The sequence below is a fragment of the Nerophis lumbriciformis genome, linkage group LG16 (genome assembly GCF_033978685.3).
Source record: "Nerophis lumbriciformis linkage group LG16, RoL_Nlum_v2.1, whole genome shotgun sequence".
Lineage (NCBI taxonomy): Eukaryota > Metazoa > Chordata > Actinopteri > Syngnathiformes > Syngnathidae > Nerophis > Nerophis lumbriciformis.
Window position 1 is genome coordinate 43307099 of NC_084563.2, and position 22500 is coordinate 43329598.

Consider the following 22500-nt stretch of genomic DNA (forward strand, 5'->3'; position numbering starts at 1 on the left):
CTAATAATACTAACAAAATAAACCATAATGGAATACAAAACTATGTCGCCATTAACTAAGAGTCTTCCCTCAATAACCTCAGAATTATTGCTTATTAGTAACCCTAACCCGTATACGTTCCCCTAGTGTCCAAATAACTCTAAATTAAGTCTTTCTTACTTAGAATATGTTCCCCATACTAAAGTGTTACCACAAATAATAATAATAACAAAAGAAACAATAATGAAATACAAAACTATGTCACCATTAACTAAGAGTCTTCCCTCTATAACCTCAGAATTACTGCTTATTAGTAACCCTAACCCTTATATGTTCCCCTACTGTCCAAATAACTCTAAATTAAGTCTTCCTTACTTAGAATATGTTCCCCATACTGAAGTGCTACCACAAATAATAATAAAAAAAGAAATAATGAAATACAAAACTATGTCGCCATTAACTAAGAGTCTTCCCTCAATAACCTCAGAATTATTGCTTATTAGTAACCCTAATCCTAACCATAACCCGTATATGTTCCCCTAGTGTCCAAATAACTCTAAATTAAGTATTTCTTACTTAGAATATGTTCCCCATACTAAAAAGTGCTACCACAAATAATAATAATAACAAAAGAAACATTAATGGAATACAAAACTATGTCGCCATTAACTAAGAGTCTTCCCTCAATAACCTCAGAATTATTGCTTATTAGTAACCCTAACCCGTATACGTTCCCCTAGTGTCCAAATAACTCTAAATTAAGTCTTCCTTACTTAGAATATGTTCCCCATACTAAAGTGCTACCACAAATCATAATAATAACGAAATAAATAATAATGAAATACAAAACTATGTCGCCATTAACTAAGAGTCTTCCCTCAATAACCTCAGAATTATTGCTTATCAGTAACCCTAACCCTTATATGTTCCCCTAGTGTCCAAAAAACTCTAAATTAAGTTGTCCTTACTTAGAATATGTTCCCCATACTAAAGTGCTACCACAACTAATAATACTAACAAAATAAACCATAATGGAATACAAAACTATGTCGCCATTAACTAAGAGTCTTCCCTCAATAACCTCAGAATTATTGCTTATTAGTAACCCTAACCCGTATACGTTCCCCTAGTGTCCAAATAACTCTAAATTAAGTCTTCCTTACTTAGAATATGTTCCCCATACTAAAGTGCTACCACAAATCATAATAATAACGAAATAAATAATAATGAAATACAAAACTATGTCGCCATTAACTAAGAGTCTTCCCTCAATAACCTCAGAATTATTGCTTACTAGTAACCCTAATCCTAACCATAACCCGTATATGTTCCCCTAGTGTCCAAATAACTCTAAATTAAGTATTTCTTACTTAGAATATGTTCCCCATACTAAAAAGTGCTACCACAAATAATAATAATAACAAAAGAAACATTAATGGAATACAAAACTATGTCGCCATTAACTAAGAGTCTTCCCTCAATAACCTCAGAATTATTGCTTATCAGTAACCCTAACCCTTATATGTTCCCCTAGTGTCCAAAAAACTCTAAATTAAGTTGTCCTTACTTAGAATATGTTCCCCATACTAAAGTGCTACCACAACTAATAATACTAACAAAATAAACCATAATGGAATACAAAACTATGTCGCCATTAACTAAGAGTCTTCCCTCAATAACCTCAGAATTATTGCTTATTAGTAACCCTAACCCGTATACGTTCCCCTAGTGTCCAAATAACTCTAAATTAAGTCTTCCTTACTTAGAATATGTTCCCCATACTAAAGTGCTACCACAAATCATAATAATAACGAAATAAATAATAATGGAATACAAAACTATGTCGCCATTAACTAAGAGTCTTCCCTCAATAACCTCAGAATTATTGCTTATTAGAAACGCTAGCTCTAACCCTTATATGTTCCCCTAGTGTCCAAATAACTCTAAATTAAGTCTTCCTTACTTAGAATATGTTCCCCATACTAAAGTGTTACCACAAATAATAATAATAACAAAACAATAATAAAATACAAAACGATGTTGCCATTAACTAAGAGTCTTCCCTCAATAATCTCAGAATTATTGCTTATTAGTAACCCTAACCCTAACCCTTATATGTTCCCCTAGTGTCCAAATAACTCTAAATTAAGTCTGTCTTACTTAGAATATGTTCCCCATACTAAAGTGCTACCACAACTAATAACAAAAGAAACAATAATGAAATACATAACTATGTCGCCATTATCTAAGAGTCTTCCCTCTATAACCTCAGAATTACTGCTTATTAGTAACCTAAACCCTTATATGTTCCCCTACTGTCCAAATAACACTAAATTAAGTCATCCTTACTTAGAATATGTTCCCCATACTAAAGTGCTACCACAAATAATAACAATAATAACAAAAGAAACAATAATGGAATACAAAACTATGTCGTCATTAACTAAGAGTCTTCCCTCAATAACCTCAGAATTATTGCTTATTAGTAACTCTAACCCGTATATGTTCCCCTACTGTCCAAATAATTCTAAATTAAGTATTTCTTACTTAGAATATGTTTCCCATACTAAAGTGCTAGCACAAATAATAATAACAAAAGAAACAATAATGGAATACAAAACTATGTCGCCATTAACTAAAAGTCTTCCCTCAATAACCTCAGAATTACTGCTTATTAGTAACCAGTGTTGGGTTAGTTACTGAAAACCAGTAACTAGTTACAGTTACTAGTTACTTTATTTCAAAAGTAACTCAGTTACTAACTCAGTTACTTACACCAAAAAGTAATGCGTTACTGTGAAAAGTAACTATTTAGTTACTTCTTCTATTTTTTGTTTTTAAAGCTCCCATTAATGCCCTTTTAGCCTTCATTTCAGTACTGTTATTGCACTGGAGAATAATACAATCTGTTGATCAACTTGACATGCATTTGCATCACTGAACTCTACAAAGCTTTGTGGTCTACATACAACACACAAAGACAAAGATATGTTTCAAAGGGCCAATTTATTTCAGGCCAGAACAAATTGACAAAACTATTTTAAATAGCTGCAACATAACATACATAAGTAACAAACAGCATAATAACACTAACACTAACCACGTTAAACCCAGATTCCGAACTAACAAAGGTCTTAACTCATTCTCTTTCTATGCCACTTCAATATGGAATGCACTCCCAACAGGTGTAAAATAAAGGGCATCTCTATCCTCCTTCAAAACCGCACTAAAAGAACACCTCCAGGCAACTACAACCCTAAACTAACACCCTCCCTTCCACATAATACCTCTTCGGATTGTAAATAATCAAATGTAGACATTTTTTCTTATACTTTCTGATGTCTCTCTGTGTCCACTACTTGCTATACCGTATTTTCCGCACTATAAGGCGCACCTAAAAACCACAAATTTTCTCAAAAGCTAACAGTGCGCCTTATAACCCGGTGCGCTTTATTACGATTAATTTTCATAAAGTTTCGATCTCGCAACTTCGGTAAACAGCCGCCATCTTTTTTCCCGGTAGAACAGGAAGCGCTTCTTCTTCTACGCAAGCAACCGCCAAGGAAAGCACCCGCCCCCATAGAACAGGAAGCGCTTTAAGCAACCACCCGCCCCCGGAAGAAGAAGAAAAAACGCGCGGATATCACCGTACGTTTCATTTCCTGTTTACATCTGTAAAGACCACAAAATGGCTCCTACTACGCGACAAGGATCCGGTTCATAAAAAGACGCAATCTCTCCATCCGCACACGGATTACTACCGTATTTCACAGCAACTGATATTCCTGTGAACCGCACTGTGGAACGGGAGCACGTACGGTGAATATTCGCACCACAGGGAATGAGAAGTCATCCTTCACTGTGGTTCTAGCTTGCCATGCTAACTTCCACCCATGGTGATATTCAAAAGGAAGACCTTGCCAAAAGAGACCTTTCCAGCCGGCGTCATCATAAAAGCTAACTCGAAGGGATGGATGGATGAAGAAAAGATGAGCGAGTGGTTAAGGGAAGTTTACGCGAAGAGGCCGGGTGGCTTTTTTCACACAGCTCCGAAGGCGAACACACCTTCACTAAGACGGGCAGACAGCTCCGGACGACATACGCCAACATTTGCCAGTGGATCGTAAATGCCTGGGCAGATATTTCGGTCACAACTGTGGTCCGAGCTTTCCGGAAGGCAGGATTCACAGAACAACAGCGACACTGACTCCCGATGACTTCGACGAGACGGAACCGGCCATTTTGGATACCACGCTTGCGCAACTTTTCAATTCGGACACCGAAGACGAAGAATTCGAAGGATTTACGAATGAAGAATAACTTCAGAAGGTGAGCGCTATGTTTATTTTGTGTGTTGTGACATTAACGTTCGAGCAACATTATGTTACTATTGCTCTACACCATTTTGAATTTTACTATGTTTGTGATTGCACATTTGCGTACATTTTGGGACAGAGTTGTTAGAACGCTGGTTTTCAATATATTATTAAAGTTTGACTGAACTATCTGACTGTTTTTTTGACATTCACTTTAGCGCAGCGTTTTTTTGACATTCACTTTAGCGCAGCGTAGGCGCGGCTTATAGTCCGGGGCGGCTTATTGGTGGACAAAATTATGAAATATGTAATTCATAGAAGGTGCGGCTAATAATCCGGTGCGCCTTATAGTGCGGAAAATACGGTACATATCCAACCAAGTCAGTCCTACACTGTTTCAATGTCCATTTCTCTGATGATGCAATTGTTGATGCTGATTGTTGATGACAGAAGTGTTGATACCAACCAAACCTAACCCCCCCCACCCCTTCCTCCATATCCCACACCCCGGATTGTAAATAATTCAATGTATATACCCTGATGATTATCTTGTGTGATGACTGTATTATGATGTTAGTATATATTTGATAGTATATATCTGTATCATGAATCAGTGGACCCCGACTTAAACAAGTTGAAAAACTTATTGGGGTGTTACCATATAGTGGTCAATTGTACGGAATATGTACTGTACTGTGCAACCTACTAATAAAAGTTTCAATCAATCAATCAATCAACAACATAGCTGTAAAGCTGGCTTCACCTAAGGAAGGCACACGTGACATACACAAAACCTAACCAGGCAGATTTGAATTGTTGTTTTGGGCAGTAGACGGGATCTTTGATCCAAGACACAACTTACATTTAACTAAAATGTTATTTTCTTTGTGCTCGACAAAAGAAAAGAAGTGAGAATATCTCATACTTTCCTCTCCCTGGGACAACCATTCTCCCAAATTTCTCCCGATTTCCAGCCGGACTTAAGGCACGCCCCCTCCAGGTCCGTGCGGATCTGAGTGAGGACAGCCTGTCGTCACGTCCGCTTGGCTAACCAAAAAGTAACCACAGAACACTATACCGTATAGTCGTATAGTGTTCTGTGGTTACTTTTTTGTTGGCCAACGGTTTACTTTGTATTGCGCACCCCCCTCCCCTCCCCTCCCCTCACCCAGACACACACACACACAGAGAGCGCAGAGGAAGAATCAGAAGCATGTCATTGCTTCGCTGCCATAAAACACGATCAGATCCTCAGTTTCTAGCCGATACTACATAAAAAATAACGTAAAATAACGCAGTAACGCATCATGTAGTAACGGTAACTAAGTTACTGAATATAAAAAATAACGCGTTAGATTACTAGTTACCGCCGAAACTAACGGCGTTACAGTAGTCCCAACACTGTTAGTAACCCTAACCCTTATATGTTCCCCTAGTGTCCAAATAACTCTAAATTAAGTATTCCTTACTTAGGAATAGGGTTTGGTGGGGGGTGGGGGGGGGTGTATAATGTAGCCCGGAAGAGTTAAGGCTGCATGGGATTCTGGGTATTTGTTCTGTTGTGTTTATGTTGTCTTAAAAAAACACGTTAAACATCAAACATCATTCTTGTTTGGTTTTGGTTCACAGTGTGGCGCATATTAGTAAGAGTGTTAAAGTTGTTTTATACGGCCACCGTCAGTGTGACCTGTATGGCTGTTGACCAAGTATGCCTTGCTGTTACTTAAGTGTGCAAGCAGAAGCCTCATACAACGTGTGGCTGGGCTGGCACGCTGTTTGTACAGGTTGTAGAGCGCGCTAAATGCTATACCATCACGGCACACCCTTAATATTATTAAGGTGAAATTCGGAGAATATTTGCCCCGGGGAGAAGCACTGAAATTCGGAAATCTCCCAGGAAAATCGGGAGGTCGGCAAGTATGCAGCTGAGCCGCATCAGAGTGATCAAAGAGCCGCATGCGGCTCCGGAGCAGTGGGTTGCCAACCCCTGCCCTAACCCGTATATGTTCCCCTACTGTCCAAATAATTCTAAATTAAGTATTTCTTACTTAGAATATGTTCCCCATACTAAAGTGCTACCACAAATAATAATAATAACAAAAGAAACAATAATGAAATACATAACTATGTCGCCATTAACTAAGAGTTTTCCCTCAATAACCTCAGAATTATTGCTTATTAGTAACCATAACCCTAACCCGTATATGTTCCCCTAGTGTCCAAATAACTCTAAATTAAGTCTTCCTTACTTAGAATATGTTCCCCCATACTAAAGTGTTAATAATAATAACAAAAGAAACAATAATGAAATACAAAACTATGTCTGTCCGTAAATAAATGAATAAATAAATAAATCATATTATTTATAGTCGCAGCAGAGACTGGGGGGGCACGCAATTTTTTTTGTTTTCTTCCTAGGGTGGTGTAACAGAAAATAATTGCGAAGCACTGCAGTAATCCAACTCTCAGGACTAAACTACATTCCATTAAGTGCATATCAATTTTTGAAAAATAATGCGGTTACCTTTTATTTAATAATTGTAGGATTTTCCAATGAGAAAAAAAACCAATTGAATTTGCTTTGTGAGAGGAGTCTGCGGCTGACGTGTGTTCCATTAAAGTTGTCAGTTGCCGTGCTTTACATTTATTTCAACAAAAGACGCACAAACTCATATTTCCTTCAGTTGCTGCACGAAACATTCCACTCGCTGCACGTTCTACATGTCAGACGTCCAACAAACTGTGCGACACATGTTCAGAAAAACAGTGAGACGCTCCTCAATTGTGTTTAATAGGCCACGTTTATCTTTACCTGGCAACCCTGCAGCAGTCAGCACAAAAACTCTTTAAAGTGATTGGTGCACATTTGAAATCAAAACAATGACATTTTTTTGCCAAATACATACCATATTTTCCGGACCATAGGGCACACCGCCGATGAATGGTCTATTTTCCATCTTTGTTCATATAAAAGGCGCACCGGATTATATGCCGCCTTAAATGAGTCATATTTTATATTTTATTCTAAATGTAAAACACTTCCTTGTGGTCTACATAACATGTAATGGTGGTTCGTTGGTCAAAATGTTGAATAGATGATGTTTTACAGATCATCTTCAAGTCGCTTTCTGACAGTCGCTTCCGGATGCGCCGTTTTGTGGGCGGTCTTATTTACGCGTTTTCTCCCCGTCATCTTTGTTGTAGCGGTGTAGCGTGCAAGGACGGGAGTGGAAGAAGTGTCAAAAGATGGAGCTAACTGTTTTAATGACATTCAGACTTTACTTCAATCAATAACGGAGCAGCATCTCCTTATCCGGAAACAACAACAAGGAAATGTGTCCCGTGAAAAACCGTCCGACCGGAACTCTAATAACTAAAGTTCCTTAGGTATGTAAACTAACTACACCGGTATGTTTTAGCGCTTTCATGGCAAGTTTACTGACAGATATAAGTAAGAACTTTACATTACTTTATATTACAAACCCCGTTTTCATATGAGTTGGGAAATTGTGTTTGATGTAAATATAAACGAAATACAATGATTTGCAAATCCTTTTCAACCCATATTCAGTTGAATATGCTACAAAGACAACATATTTGATGTTCAAACTCATAAACTTTATTTTTTTTTTGCAAATAATAATTAACTTAGAATTTCATGGCTGCAACACGTGCCAAAGTAGTTAGGAAAGGGCATGTTCACCACTGTGTTACATGGCCTTTCCTGTTAACAACACTCAGTAAACGTTTGGGAACTGAGGAAACACATTTTTTAAGCTTCGCAGGTGGAATTCTTTCCCATTCTTGCTTGATGTACAGCTTAAGTTGTTCAACAGTCCGGGGGTCTCCGTTGTGGTATTTTAGGCTTCATAATGCACAACACATTTTCAATGGGAAACAGGTCTGGACTACAGGCAGGCCAGTCTAGTACCCGCACTCGTTTACTATGAAGCCACGTTGATGTGACACGTGGCTTGGCATTGTCTTGCTGAAATAAGCAGGGGCGTCCATGGTAACGTTGCTTGGATGGCAACATATGTTGCTCCAAAACCTGTATGTACCTTTCAGCATTAATGGCGCCTTCACAGATGTGTAAGTTACCCATGTCTTGGGCATTAATACACCCTCATACCATCACAGATGCTGGCTTTTCTTTTTTCTTTGCGCCTACAACAATCCGGATGGTTCTTTTCCTCTTTGGTCCGGAGGAGACGACGTCCACAGTTTCCAAAAACAATTTGAAATGTGGACTCGTCAGACCACAGAACACTTTTCCAAATGTATCAGTCCATCTTAGATGAGCTCAGGCCCAGCGAAGCCGACGGCGTTTCTGGGTGTTGTTGATAAACGGTTTTCGCCTTGCATAGGAGAGTTTTAACTTGCACTTACAGATGTAGCGACCAACTGTAGTTACTGACAGTGGGTTTCTGAAGTGTTCGTGAGCCCATGTGGTGATATCCTTTACACACTGATGTCGCTTGTTGATGCAGTACAGCCTGAGGGATCGAAGGTCACGGGCTTAGCTGCTTACGTGCAGTGATTTCTCCAGATTCTCTGAACCCTTTGATGATATTCCGGACCGTAGATGGTGAAGTCCCTAAATTCTTTGCAATAGCTGGTTGAGAAAGGTTTTTCTTAAACTGTTCAACAATTTGCTCACGCATTTGTTGACAAAGTGGTGACCCTCGCCCCATCCTTGTTTGTGAATGACTAAGCATTTCATGGAATCTACTTTTATACCCAATCATGGCACCCACCTGTTCCCAATTTGCCTGTTTACCTGTGGGAAGTTCCAAATAAGTGTTTGATGAGCATTCCTCAACTTTATCAGTATTTATTGCCACCTTTCCCAACTTCTTTGTCACGTGTTGCTGGCATCAAATTCTAAAGTTAATGATTATTTGCAACAACAAAAAATTTTTTATCAGTTTGAACATCAAATATGTTGTCTTTGTAGCATATTCAACTGAATATGGGTTGAAAATGATTTGCAAATCATTGTATTCCGTTTATATTTACATCTAACACAATTTCCCAACTCATATGGAAACGGGGTTTGTAGAAATGACAACAGCGGAGGATGAATGTCCCATAACAAGAAGATAGAGAAAAAGAAGAAGCTTATCGGCTACGGTGTCGGCACGGACTACAAAGGCGGACGCGCGCAATTTCTCAGGACTTATGCAGATCCCAAATACAGAAGGTAAGAAAAGTTTTTTTTGCATAATATTGCAAAACAAAACGCCAGATAATATCCATCCATCCATCCATCTTCTTCCGCTTATCCGAGGTCGGGTCACGGGGGCAGCAGCCTAAGTAGGGAAGCCCAGACTTCCCTCTCCCCAGCCACTTCATCCAGCTCCTCCCGGGGGATCCCGAGGCGTTCCCAGGCCAGCCGGGAGACATAGTCTTCCCAACGTGTCCTGGGTCTTCCCCGTGGCCTCCTACCGGTTGGACGTGCCCTAAACACCTCCCTAGGGAGGCGTTTGGGTGGCATCCTGACCAGATGCTCGAACCACCTCATCTGGCTCCTCTCGATGTGGAGGAGCAGCGGCTTTACTTTGAGCTCCCCCCGGATGGCAGAGCTTCTCACCCTATCTCTAAGGGAGAGCCCCGCCACCCGGCGGAGGAAACTCATTTCGGCCGCGTGTACCCGTGAGCTTGTCCTTTCGGTCATAACCCAAAGCTCATGACCATAGGTGAGGATGGGAACGTAGATCGACCGGTAAATTGAGAGCTTTGCCTTCCGACTCAGCTCTTTCTTCACCACAACGGATCGATACAGCGTCCGCATTACTGAAGACGCCGCACCGATCCGCCTGTCGATCTCACGATCCACTCTTCCCTCACTCGTGAACAAGACTCCTAGGTACTTGAACTCCTCCACTTGGGGCAGGGTCTCCGCCCCAACCCGGAGATGGCATTCCACCCTTTTCCGGGCGAGAACCATGGACTCGGACTTGGAGGTGCTGATTCCCATCCCAGTCGCTTCACACTCGGCTGCGAACCGATCCAGTGAGAGCTGAAGATCTTGGCCAGATGAAGCCATCAGGACCACATCATCTGCAAAAAGCAGAGACCTAATCCTGCAGCCACCAAACCGGATACCCTCAACGCCTTGACTGCGCCTACAAATTCTGTCCATGAAAGTTATGAACAGAATCGGTGACAATGGGCAGCCTTGGCGGAGTCCAACCCTCACTGGAAACGTGTCCGACTTACTGCCGGCAATGCGGACCAAGCTCTGACACTGATCATACAGGGAGCGGACCACCACAATCAGACAGTCCGATACCCCATACTCTCTGAGCACTCTCCACAGGACTTCCCGAGGGACACGATCGAATGCCTTCTCCAAGTCCACAAAGCACATGTAGACTGGTTGGGCAAACTCCCATGCACCCTCAAGGACCCTGCCGAAAGTATAGCGCTGGTCCACAGTTCCACGACCAGGACAAAAACCACACTGTTCCTCTTGAATCCGAGGTTCGACTATCCGGCGTAGCCTCCTCTCCAGTACACCTGAATAGACCTTACCGGGAAGGTTGAGGAGTGTGATCCCACGATAGTTGGAACACACCCTCTAGTTCCCCTTCTTAAAGAGAGATAATATGTCTTACCTTATACCAGTGGTTCTTTACCTGGGTTCGATGGAACCCTAGGGGTTCGGTGAGTCGGCCTCAGGGGTTCGGCGGAGGTCAAGACACACCCGACTCATCGTGTAAATAAAAACTTCTCCCTATCGGCGTATTAAGGATACGGCAACAGCAGAAGTCAGACTGATTTGCAGGTGTGTAATTTGTTGTGAGTTTATGCACTGTGTTGGTTTTGTTGTTTGAACAAGGTGATGTTCATGCACGGTTCATTTTGTGCACCAGTAATAAAACATGGTAACACTTTAGTATGGGGAACATATTCACCATTAATTAGTTGCCTATCAACATGCAAATTAGTAACATATTGGCTCTTAACTAGTCATTATTAAGTACTTATTAATGCCTTATTCGGCATAGCCTCATTATAACCCTAAACCTGGCCCTAACCCTCTAACCCAAACCCTAACCAAATAACTCTAAATTAAGTCTTTGTTACTTAGAATATGTTCCCCATACTAAAGTGTTACCAAAAACATATACCGTATTTTTCGGAGTATAAGTTGCACCGGAGTATAAGTCGCACCTGACGAAAATGCATAATAAAGAAGGAAAAAAACATATAAGTTGCACTGGAGCCCGGCCAAACTATGAAAAAAACTGCGACTTATATTCCGAAAAATACGGTAACTTTGTCTTGAATTTGAAAAAAAAAAACATTTTATTTTTCACTAAAGAAGGATTCAGTTGTTCGGTTTGTTGAAGCACAGTACAATTCACCATAGCTTACCAAAGTAGTATTAAAACATTTTGATGGATTTTTGAGCGCCGTGTGTAAAGTTCCATATTTTCAAAGGAACATATAAAATGTTGGTGTTGTTTACTTGAGTCATATTGCCATCACACCTCTTACCACGTATCTCTTATGTGTGACTGCCATCTACTGGCCACACTTATCATTACACCATGTACCAAATAAAATTGCTTCGAGGTCGGTGAGCAAAACCAGAATCATTCCATTTTGAGGGGGAAAAGGGTTTTAAAATACTGTATATCTCTTACATCAGGGGTGCTCATTACGTCGATCGCGAGCTACCGGTCGATCTCGGAGGGTGTGTCAGTCGATCACCAGCCAGGCATTAAAAAAATAGTCCTAAAAATGAGCGATCATAAATTTTCACGATGACGTCACTTTCGTTACTTGATTGACATTCACGGCACCCGAGGGTCTTCTGAGATGACGCTGGCTGCTGCCAGCTCATTAAAATTACCGACTGGAAGGCGAGAAACACTTTATTTCAACAGACTCTGGCGCCGTACCTGTCGTCAAAACTCCAAAGACCGACTGCACAGTTGCACAGTTGAGCTAACAAAATAAGTCTCAGAAAGCTGGCGTGCACATAAGCTAGCAAGCTACAGAGTTTGCCGACAATGTATTTCTTGTAAAGTGTATACAAAGGAGTACGGAAGCTGGATAAATAAGATGCCAAAAACCAACCACTTTCATGTGGTATTGGACAGAAAGGAGGAATTTTTTTCTCCTCTATTCGAAAATGCGGACATTATAATCACCACTGTCTGATTCCAATCAATGCAAGTCATCACAATCAGGTAATACACCAACTTATATTCTTGTCTTCATGAAAGAAAGGAATCTATATGTGTTAAACATGCTTTCAATTTTCTTTAAATACCTTTAACTTGTTAACAATATTAACTATATGTGTTAAACATGCTTGTATTATCTTTAAACACCTTTAACTTGTTAACAATATTAACTATATGTGTTAAACATGCTTGTATTATCTTTAAACGCCTTTAACTTATTAACAATATTAACTATATGTGTTAAACATGCTTGTATTATCTTTAAACACATTTAACTTATTAACAATATTAACTATATGTGTTAAACATGCTTGTATTATCTTTAAACACCTTTAACTTATTAACAATATTAACTATATGTGTTAAACATGCTTGTATTATCTTTAAACACCTTTAACTTGTTAACAATATTAACTATATGTATTAAACATTCTTATATTATCATTAAACACCTTTAATTTTTTAACAATATTAACTATATGTATTAAACATGCTTGCATTATCATTAAACACCTTTAACTTGTTAACAAAAACATATATTTCATAAATTATATATATGAATGAGGTAGATCCCCACGACTTGATCAATTGAAAAGTAGCTAGCCTGCAGAAAAAGTGTGAGCACCGCTGTCTTACATTAATGCAAATAATAATTATTATTATCATCCAAAATATGAAATTCCTCAGGATTAACTCTGTATCAAAAGGTTTTTGCATTACCAATATAGCGCCTTCAATAATGATATACATTGGTGTTGACTGCAGGCTTTAAACAGAGTTTACCAAAACAAACATGATTAGAATTCCCACAGTGTCGTATAATGCATTATGTAGATGAATCAAGATGATGAGGATAAGAGTATATGTTATATACAGTCGCGATCAAAAGTTTACATACACTTGTAAAGAACATAATGTCATGGCTGTCTTGAGTTTCCAATCATTTCTACAACTCTTATTTTGTTGTGATAGAGTGATTGGAGCACATACTTATTGGTCACAAAAAACATTCATGAAGATTGGTTCTTTTATGAATTTATTATGGGTCTACTGAAAATGTGCTGGGTCAAAAGTATACATACAGCAATGTTAATATTTGCTTACATGTCCCTTGGTAAGTTTCACTGCAATAAGGCACTTTTGGTAGCCATCCACAAGCTACTGGCAAGCTTCTGGTTGCATTTCAGGATTCAGGATTCAGGATGCTTTATTATAGTCCATTCTTTAACATGTACAAGACATAAAAGAACTGAAATTACATTTTCGGCACAGTCCCACTAAGACAGTGACATAAGTGACAGCAAGGCATACTTGGTCAACAGCCACACAGGTTACACTGACGGTGGCCATATAAAACAACTTTAACACTCTTACTAATAATGTGCCACACTGTGAACCCACACCAAACAAGAATGACAAACACATTTCGGGAGAACATCTGCACCGTAACACAACATAAACACAACAGAACAAATACCCAGAATCCCATGCAGCCCTGACTCTTCCGGGCTACATTATACACCCCGCTACCAAACCCCGCCCACCTCAACCGACGCACAGGGGCCGAGGGGGGTTGATGTGTGAGGGAGCAGGGTTGGGGTGGGGGCGGGGTTTGGTGGTAGCAGGGGTATATAATGTAACAAGAGGCTGGGCTGGTACGCTGTTTATACAAATTGTAGAGGGCGCTAAATGCTGTACCATCATTGCACGCCCTTATTAATATTATAAGGGTGAAAATCGGAGGATATTAATCCCAGTAGTTTTCTGCGAGAGGCACTGAAATCCTTAAGTCTCCCGGGTAAATCGGGGGGCCCGGCAAGTATGCAGCTGAGCCGCATCAGAGTGATCAAAGAGCCGCATGCGGCTCCGGATCTGCGGGTTGCCGACCCTTGCAGTAAGAGCAGACATACGTTACAGGAAGACAAGACGGGACCGCCAACGGATCAGCCACTTACGGCGCTCCTTTAAAAAGGTGGGAAAAAGGTGATATTGGGGAAGGGGGGAAGAGTAAAAAATATCAGTCAAAGGCTGGACCCTCGGGAGGGGCTCCAGACTGAGTCCAAGGGAAAAAATATAATTTGCCATAGCGCACATAAACATGTTACATATAATCACAACAACTCGCAACAGAGGGGGGGGGGGAGTTGGGGCCCTGGAGGCCGGCCTGCTGCTATAAAGCGCTACTCAGCCGTCCATTCCCTGAAGCGGAATTAAGCGTATTTTTGACCACACCTCGTGACAAAATTGGTGAAGTTCAGCTAAATGTTTTGGTTTTCTGACATGGACTTGTTTCTTCAGCATTGTCCACACGTTCAAGTCAGGACTTTGGGAAGGCCATTCTAAAACCTTAATTCTAGCCTGATATAGCCATTCCTTTACCACTTTTGATGTGTGTTTGGGGTCATTGTCCTGTTGGAACACCCAACAGCGCCCAAGACCCAACATTCGGGCTGATGATTTTAGGTTGTCCTGAAGAATTTGGAGGTAATCCTCATTTTTCATTGTCCCATTTACTCTCTGTAAAGCACCAGTTCCATTGGCAGCAAAACAGGCCCAGAACAAATGTTTTTTGATTGATTGATTGAGACTTTTATTAGTAGATTGCACAGTACAGTACATATTCTGTACAATTGACCACTCAATGGTAACACCCGAATAAGTTTTTCAACTTGTTTAAGTCGGGGTCCACGTTAATCAATTCATGGTAATTCATGGTGTTCCTGGGTTTAAAGGGGAACATTATCACCAGACCTATGTAAGCGTCAATATATACCTTGATGTTGCAGAAAAAAGACCATATGTTTTTTTAACCGATTTCCGAACTCTAAATGGGTGAATTTTGGCGAATTAAACGCCTTTCTATTATTCGCTCTCGTTGTGACGTCACATCGGGAAGCAATCCGCCATTTTCTCACTTTCGTCGGTGTGTTGTCGGAGGGTGTAACAACACGAACAGGGACGGATTCAAGTTGCACCAGTGGCCCAAAGATGCGAAAGTGGCAAGAAATTGGACGAAATTTGTTCAAAATACGAGGGTGTGGGGAAAGCCGACGAAATGGTCAGTCGTTTGTTCCGCACGCTTTACCGACGAAAGCTATGCTACGACAGAGATGGCAAGAATGTGTGGATATCCTGCGACACTCAAAGCAGATGCATTTCCAACGATAAAGTCAAAGAAATCTGCCGCCAGACCCCCATTGAATCTGCCGGAGTGTGTGAGCAATTCAGGGACAAAGGACCTCGGTAGCACGGCAAGCAATGGCGGCAGTTTGTTCCCGCAGACGAGCGAGCTAAACCCCCTGGATGTCTTGGCTCACACCGTCCCTTATGCCACCGAAGATGATCAAGAGAAGAATATTGACCCTAGCTTCCCTGGCCTGCTGACATCAACTCCAAAACTGGACAGATCAGCTTTCAGGAAAAGAGAGCGGATGAGGGTATGTCTACAGAATATATTAATTGATGAAAACTTTATTCATTACTCGCGGTTTTACGTAAATTATTATACATAAACTGTGTTTACCAATAATTTAGCTTAAAACATTTATTTTTTTCAATCATTCGAGTACGTTCGGGTAGTCTTGTGTAATGCAGTATTTTGTGTCTATTTAGGTATGGTTAACCTGAGTGCTGAAATCGTGGAAAAATATATGTTCTTAGCGCGCCTGAAATGGGCTGTCTGCACTCTCAAAGTGCATGTTGTTGCCAAATGTATTTCATATGCTGTAAACCTAGTTCATAGTTGTTAGTAATTATCTTATCAGACAGTGTTAAGCCGCTGAAATCCGAGTCTGAATCCGAGCTAATGTCGCTATACCTTGCTGTTTGTTTGTATTGGCATCACTGTGTGACGTCACAGGAAAATGGACGGGTGTATATAACAATGGTTAAAATCAGGCACTTTGAAGCTTTTTTTAGGGATATTGCATGATGGGTAAAATTTTGAAAAAAACTTTGAAAAATAAAATAAGCCACTGGGAACTTATTTTTAATGGTTTTAACCCTTCTGAAATTGTGATAACGTTCCCCTTTAAAGGCTTCACTTTTTCTCCTGGGTATGGTGGCCAAAAAGCTAAATTTTTGTTTCATCTTACATCACGTGGACAAAGATAAGACCTTCTGGAAGAACGTTCTGTGGACAACCTAAAATCATCAGCCCGGAGGTTGGGTCTTGGGCACAGTTGGGTGTTCCAACAGGACAATGACCCCAAACACAGGTCAAAAGTGGTAAAGGAATGGCTAAATCAGGCTAGAATGAAGGTTTTAGAATGGCCTACCCAGAGTCCTGACTTGTGGACAATGCTGAAGAAACAAGTCCAAACAAATTTAGCTGAACTGCACCAATTTTGTCAAGAGGAGTGGTCAAAAATTCAAGCAGAAGCTTGTGGATGGCTACCAAAAGCGCCTTATTGCAGTGAAACTTGCCAAGGGACTTGTAAGCAAATATTAACATTGCTGTATGTATACTTTTGACCCAGCACATTTGCTCACATTTTCAGTAAACCCATAATAAATTCATAAAATAACCAAACTTCATGTTTTTTGTGACCAACAAGTACCGTATTTTTCGGACTATAAGTCGCAGTTTTTTTCATAGTTTGGCCAGGCTCCAGTGCGACTTATATATGTTTTTTTCCTTCTTTATTATGCATTTTCGGCAGGTGCGACTTATACTCCGGTGCGACTTATACTCCGAAAAATACGGTATGTGCTCCAATCACTCTATCACAAAAAAAATAAGAGTTGTAGAAATGATTGGAAACTCAAGACAGCCATGACATTATGTTCTTTACACGTGTATGTAAACTTTTGACCACGACTGTATGCACCATTCCCACATCCTTTGATGTATCTGTATGTTATATCCATCTTTCTTTATATAAGAATTGTATTAGATGTTCACGCTAAAAATAATTCAACTGTTAAAACAAAAAACTTAGCAGTTTTATGTTTTGCAGTCAGTTTCCTTTTTACACTGAAAAGAAACAAACTGAGACCTTAAAACCCGTACTGTTACACCCGTAGTACACATACTATACATGCACAAGCTCGATGCAGGCAGGCACACAGCGAGTATTGACGCACATCTTATACATTATTAAAATGGTCGTCTGTTCGGATAACTGCAGCTCAGGGGCAGGCTATTACCTGGGAGAAAGGGGATAATCCTCTTCTTTGGGTCTTTTTGTCCTCCCTCAATTGGAAACTTGTCAAGTATCTGCATCTGTGAGCATAGGAACACAAACACGTTCAGGTTATTCAACAATACATTTTAGGGAAAAGCTTTTTTTTAATGGCGAATGACAATTTCAATTAAGTTCAACCATTGTCCCGAAATGCACACAAACCATTGTAGAAACAACATTGTAATATCAATGTGAATTTGTAAACGATCCTAATATTATGAAAGTGCAAAGCTTTGTGTCTTGAGCGCAAGTTATTAATAATTTGGGCTGCACGATTTTGAGAAAAAAATCAATTTAGAATGTTTTTACTTTCCAAAATTGCAATTGTATGTATGTGTATATATATATATATATATATATATATATATATATATATATATATATATATATATATTATATGTACATATTGACGGAGGCATATAATTACATATATCCATATTTGTGTGTTACTTCTTTTACTTTCATAGTCATATTACAAAACAGCTAGTGTTCTTCCAGTTGTTATCTTTTGGTTGTCTGCAAGTACTGTGTGTGTCAACCTTGAGCTCAGAATGCAGGGAGTAGCAATACTCCTTTATCTTCACTTATCCTGTCCTGTCCTGTCTCTTCTCAGAGTTGAACAATGGACGTTTGTATTACTTCTGGAGGGTGGGGGCGAGGGAGACATTATAGAAGAGAAGTTTTTCCGTATGTTAGTTCAGACCATCTTAGCTGCGCTATTGAGTGTTCTATGCTGGACGGGTCTCATTTTATTTCCAAGGCTTTGGAAATAAATGACAAAATACCTATTCTGTCTCTGGTGTCCTTCTTACTCAGCTTATGTGTCATCAAAAGAACCTGGGAGTGACCAGCAACTTAAATTCCCTGGGAGGAATATCTGGTCCAAATGCAACAATATATATATATATATATATATATATATATATATATATATATATATGCGTGTGTGTGTGTGTGTGTGTGTGTGTGTGTGTGTGTGTGTGTGTGTGTGTGTGTGTGTGTGTGTGTATCTGTTTTATATTATTATTATTGTTTTCTGATTATTATTATTATTAATGTATTATTTCTTTTTTGTTTATTTAATTGATGTATTTGTAGATACTACTTTGGTTTTTTTGCTGTTTCTTTCTTTTTTTGGGGGGGGTGGTATGGTTGGGATATAAACAAAAAATATTTTGACATTTAGGGCAGACAACAGACATATGATGTATGTGAATGTGATGTAATGGATAGGAATGTCTGATGCTGGATGTCAATTAAAAAAAAAAGATGAAAAAAAAAAAAAAAAAAAATTGCAATTGTGATAAAATTTGTGATTTTTATATGTATAAATATCAATGCATAGAACTGCAAAAATAAGAAGTGAAGATAGACACTTTAAGACTGTCAATCAACATAGTCTTGTCTCAAGGTGCCACACATTAGAACAATATGCAATAATTTACTTTCAAAAATATTTGACTTAATGCAGACAGACTCCGAGCTTTTGTCTACATCATGCTTTTAAACTGAAGAAATAACCGATAAAAACAATGTTTATAATGTAACATAATCATAATACATCATAGTAATGCAAGTAACCATTTAAAAAAAGATATATAAACGTGTATTTCTTCATTCCTGTAGAAATGTTTACCATTGTACTGTAATAGGAAGGTAAATAACTTCCTAAATAAATAAACAAAAAAATAAAAGACTTGTCCAGGGTGTACGCCGCCTTCCGCCCGAATGCAGCTGAGATAGGCTCCAGCACCCCCCGCGACCCCAAAAAAGGGACAAGCGGTAGAAAATGGATGGATGAATAAAAGAAAAATGTACTTTAAATAAATATTGAACTTCTTAAAGTGCATTTTTTTCCCAGTTGGAAAAACTAGGTTGGACGTAGGGTTGTATTAGTATAGTACCGCGATACTAATGAATCATATTCAGTACTATACCGCCTCTGAAAAGTACCGGTCCGACAGTCCCCCGACACATTCGCCCCCCATCGTTGTCACGTCTTGTCATTGCTGGTTTAAGAGCAGAGAAGCATGTTCGGCAGCGCACAATCACAGAGTACTTACAAGCAGACAACAGTGTGAAGACAGAAAACGGAGAATGAACGCATTTTGTACTAAAAAATAAAAATAAAGGTGAAGGAAGAGGTGCTTTAAGGCATGGCGAACATCCATCCGCAGTCGGCTGTGTTTTAGCTACTTTTAAATCGCTAATCCTCGCCTCCATGGCGACAAATATTGTAAGTTTCTTACAAGTATCATCCCTGCAGGACGAGGAATAGCTAAACATGCTTCACTACACACCGTAGCTCACCGGCATCATAATATAAACAAATGCCATGGGTGGATCTACACCTAACATCCACTGTAATGATACCAAGTACAATAGCGTATCGAGTCGATACTACTATGATTACATCGATATTTTTTGGCATCACAAAATCATCTTTCGTTTTAAAAAAAAAATCATATTATGTTTATAAACTCAGGAAATATGTCCCTGGACTTTGAATATGACCAATGTATGATCCTGTAACGACTTGGTATCGGATTGATACCCAAATGTGTGGTATCATCCAAAACTAATGTAAAGCATCCAAACAACAGAAGAATAAGTGATTATTACATTTTAACAGAAGTGTAGATAGAACATGTTAAAAGGGAAAGTAAGCAGATATTAACAGTAAATGAACAAGTAGATTAATATAGTTTTTTTTACAGATTGTCCTTAATAATGTTGACAAAATAATAGAATGGAAAATGACACAATATGGAACAACATACGTCAGCAGCTAAATTAGGAGCCTTTGTTTGCTTACTTACTAATAAAAGACAAGTTGTCTTGCATGTTCACTATTTTATTTAAGGACAAATTTGCAATAATAAACATATGTTTAATGTACCCTAAGATTTTTTGTTCAAATAAAGCCATTAATGCAATTTTTTGTGGTCCCCTTTATTTAGAAAAATACCGAAATAATTTTGGTATCGGTACCAACACTAGTTGGACTTTTTTTTTTCTGTTGCCTTTGTGTGAACATGGCATTCTGGCTCGTTGATGGGCTCATATTGCCTATTCAATATAGGGTTATACTTGTATAGCGCTTTTCTACCTTCAAGGTACTCAAAGCGTTTTGACACTATTTCCACATTCACCCATTCACACACACATTCACACACTGATGGCGGGAGCTGCCAAGGATGTGACGAAGTTGGTAGAAGGTGGGGATCGAACCAGGAACCCTCAGGTTGCTGGCACGGCCACTCTCCCAACGCCGTCCCCAAATATGAAGCTGAAATATTCCCAAAACGGGACATTTGGCTTTGTAATCATATTTTTTTACTCCTAATGTTCATATTACTTTGCGGAATTTGTACAAACCCCGTTTCCATATGAGTTGGGAAATTGTGTTGGATGTAAATATAAACGGAATACAATGATTTGCAAATCCTTTTCAACCCATATTCAATTGAATGCACTACAAAGACAAGATATTTGATGTTCAAACTCATAAACTTAATTTTTTTTTGCAAACAATAATTAACTTAGAATTTCATGGCTGCAACACGTGCCAAAGTAGTTGGGAAAGGGCATGTTCACCACTGTGTTACATGGCCTTTCCTTTTAACAACACTCAGTAAATGTTTGGGAACTGAGGAGACACATTTTTTAAGCTTCTCAGGTGGAATTCTTTCCCATTCTTGCTTGATGTACAGCTTAAGTTGTTCAACAGTCCGGGGGTCTCCGTTGTGCTATTTTAGGCTTCATAATGCGCCACACATTTTCAATGGGAGACAGGCCTGGACTGCAGGCAGGCCAGTCTAGTACCCGCACTCTTTTACTATGAAGCCACGTTGAAGTAACACGTGGCTTGGCATTGTCTTGCTGAAATAAGCAGGGGCGTCTATGGTAACGTTGCTTGGATGGCAACATATGTTGCTCCAAAACCTGTGTGTACCTTTCAGCATTAATGGCGCCTTCACAGATGTGTAAGTTACCCATGTCTTGGGCACTAATTCACCCCCATACCATCACAGATGCTGGGTTTTCAACTTTGCGCCTATAACAATCCGGATGGTTCTTTTCCTCTTTGGTCCGGAGGACACGATGTCCACAGTTTCCAAAAATAATTTTAAATTCGGACTCGTCAGACCACAGAACACTTTTCCACTTTGCATCAGTCCATCTTAGATGAGCTCAGGCCCAGCGAAGCCGACGGCGTTTCCGGGTGTTGTTGATAAACGGTTTTCGCCTTGCATAGGAGAGTTTTAACTTGCACTTACAGATGTAGCGACCAACTGTAGTTACTGACAGTGGGTTTCTGAAGTGTTCCTGAGCCCATGTGGTGATATCCTTTACACACTGATGTCGCTTGTTGATGCAGTACAGCCTGAGGGATCGAAGGTCACGGGCTTAGCTGCTTACGTGCAGTGATTTCTCCGGATTCTCTGAACCCTTTGATGGTATTACGGACCGTAGATGGTGAAATCCCTAAATTCCTTGCAATAGCTGGTTGAGAAAGGTTTTTCTTAAACTGTTCAATAATTTGCTCACGCATTTGTTGACAAAGTGGTGACCCTCGCCCCATCCTTGTTTGTGAATGACTGAGCATTTCATGGAATCTACTTTTATACCCAATCATGGCACCCACCTGTTCCCAATCTGTGGGATGTTCCAAATAAGTATTTGATGAGCATTCCTCAACTTTATCAGTATTTATTGCCACCTTTCCCAACTTCTTTGTCACGTGTTGCTGGCATCAAATTCTAAAGTTAATGATTATTTGCAAAAAAATAAAAGTTTATCAGTTTGAACATCAAA

At 39.6% G+C, this 22500-nt stretch overlaps 1 protein-coding gene across 4 annotated transcripts in view; it reads right to left on the reverse strand.

Moving 5' to 3' along the window:
• LOC133617274 (SH3 and PX domain-containing protein 2A-like) overlaps positions 1-22500 on the reverse strand; it is a 339411-nt gene that overhangs the window by 207014 nt on the left and 109897 nt on the right. For all 4 annotated transcript variants that reach the window (XR_012050910.1, XM_061977175.2, XM_061977176.2 and 1 more), the window contains one exon: positions 17645-17720. Coding sequence is in view for 3 of the 4 variants with exons in the window: in XM_061977175.2 (XP_061833159.2) it covers positions 17645-17720 (76 nt within the window). In the remaining variant the exon portion in view is untranslated. The remainder of the gene's footprint in view (positions 1-17644; positions 17721-22500) is intronic.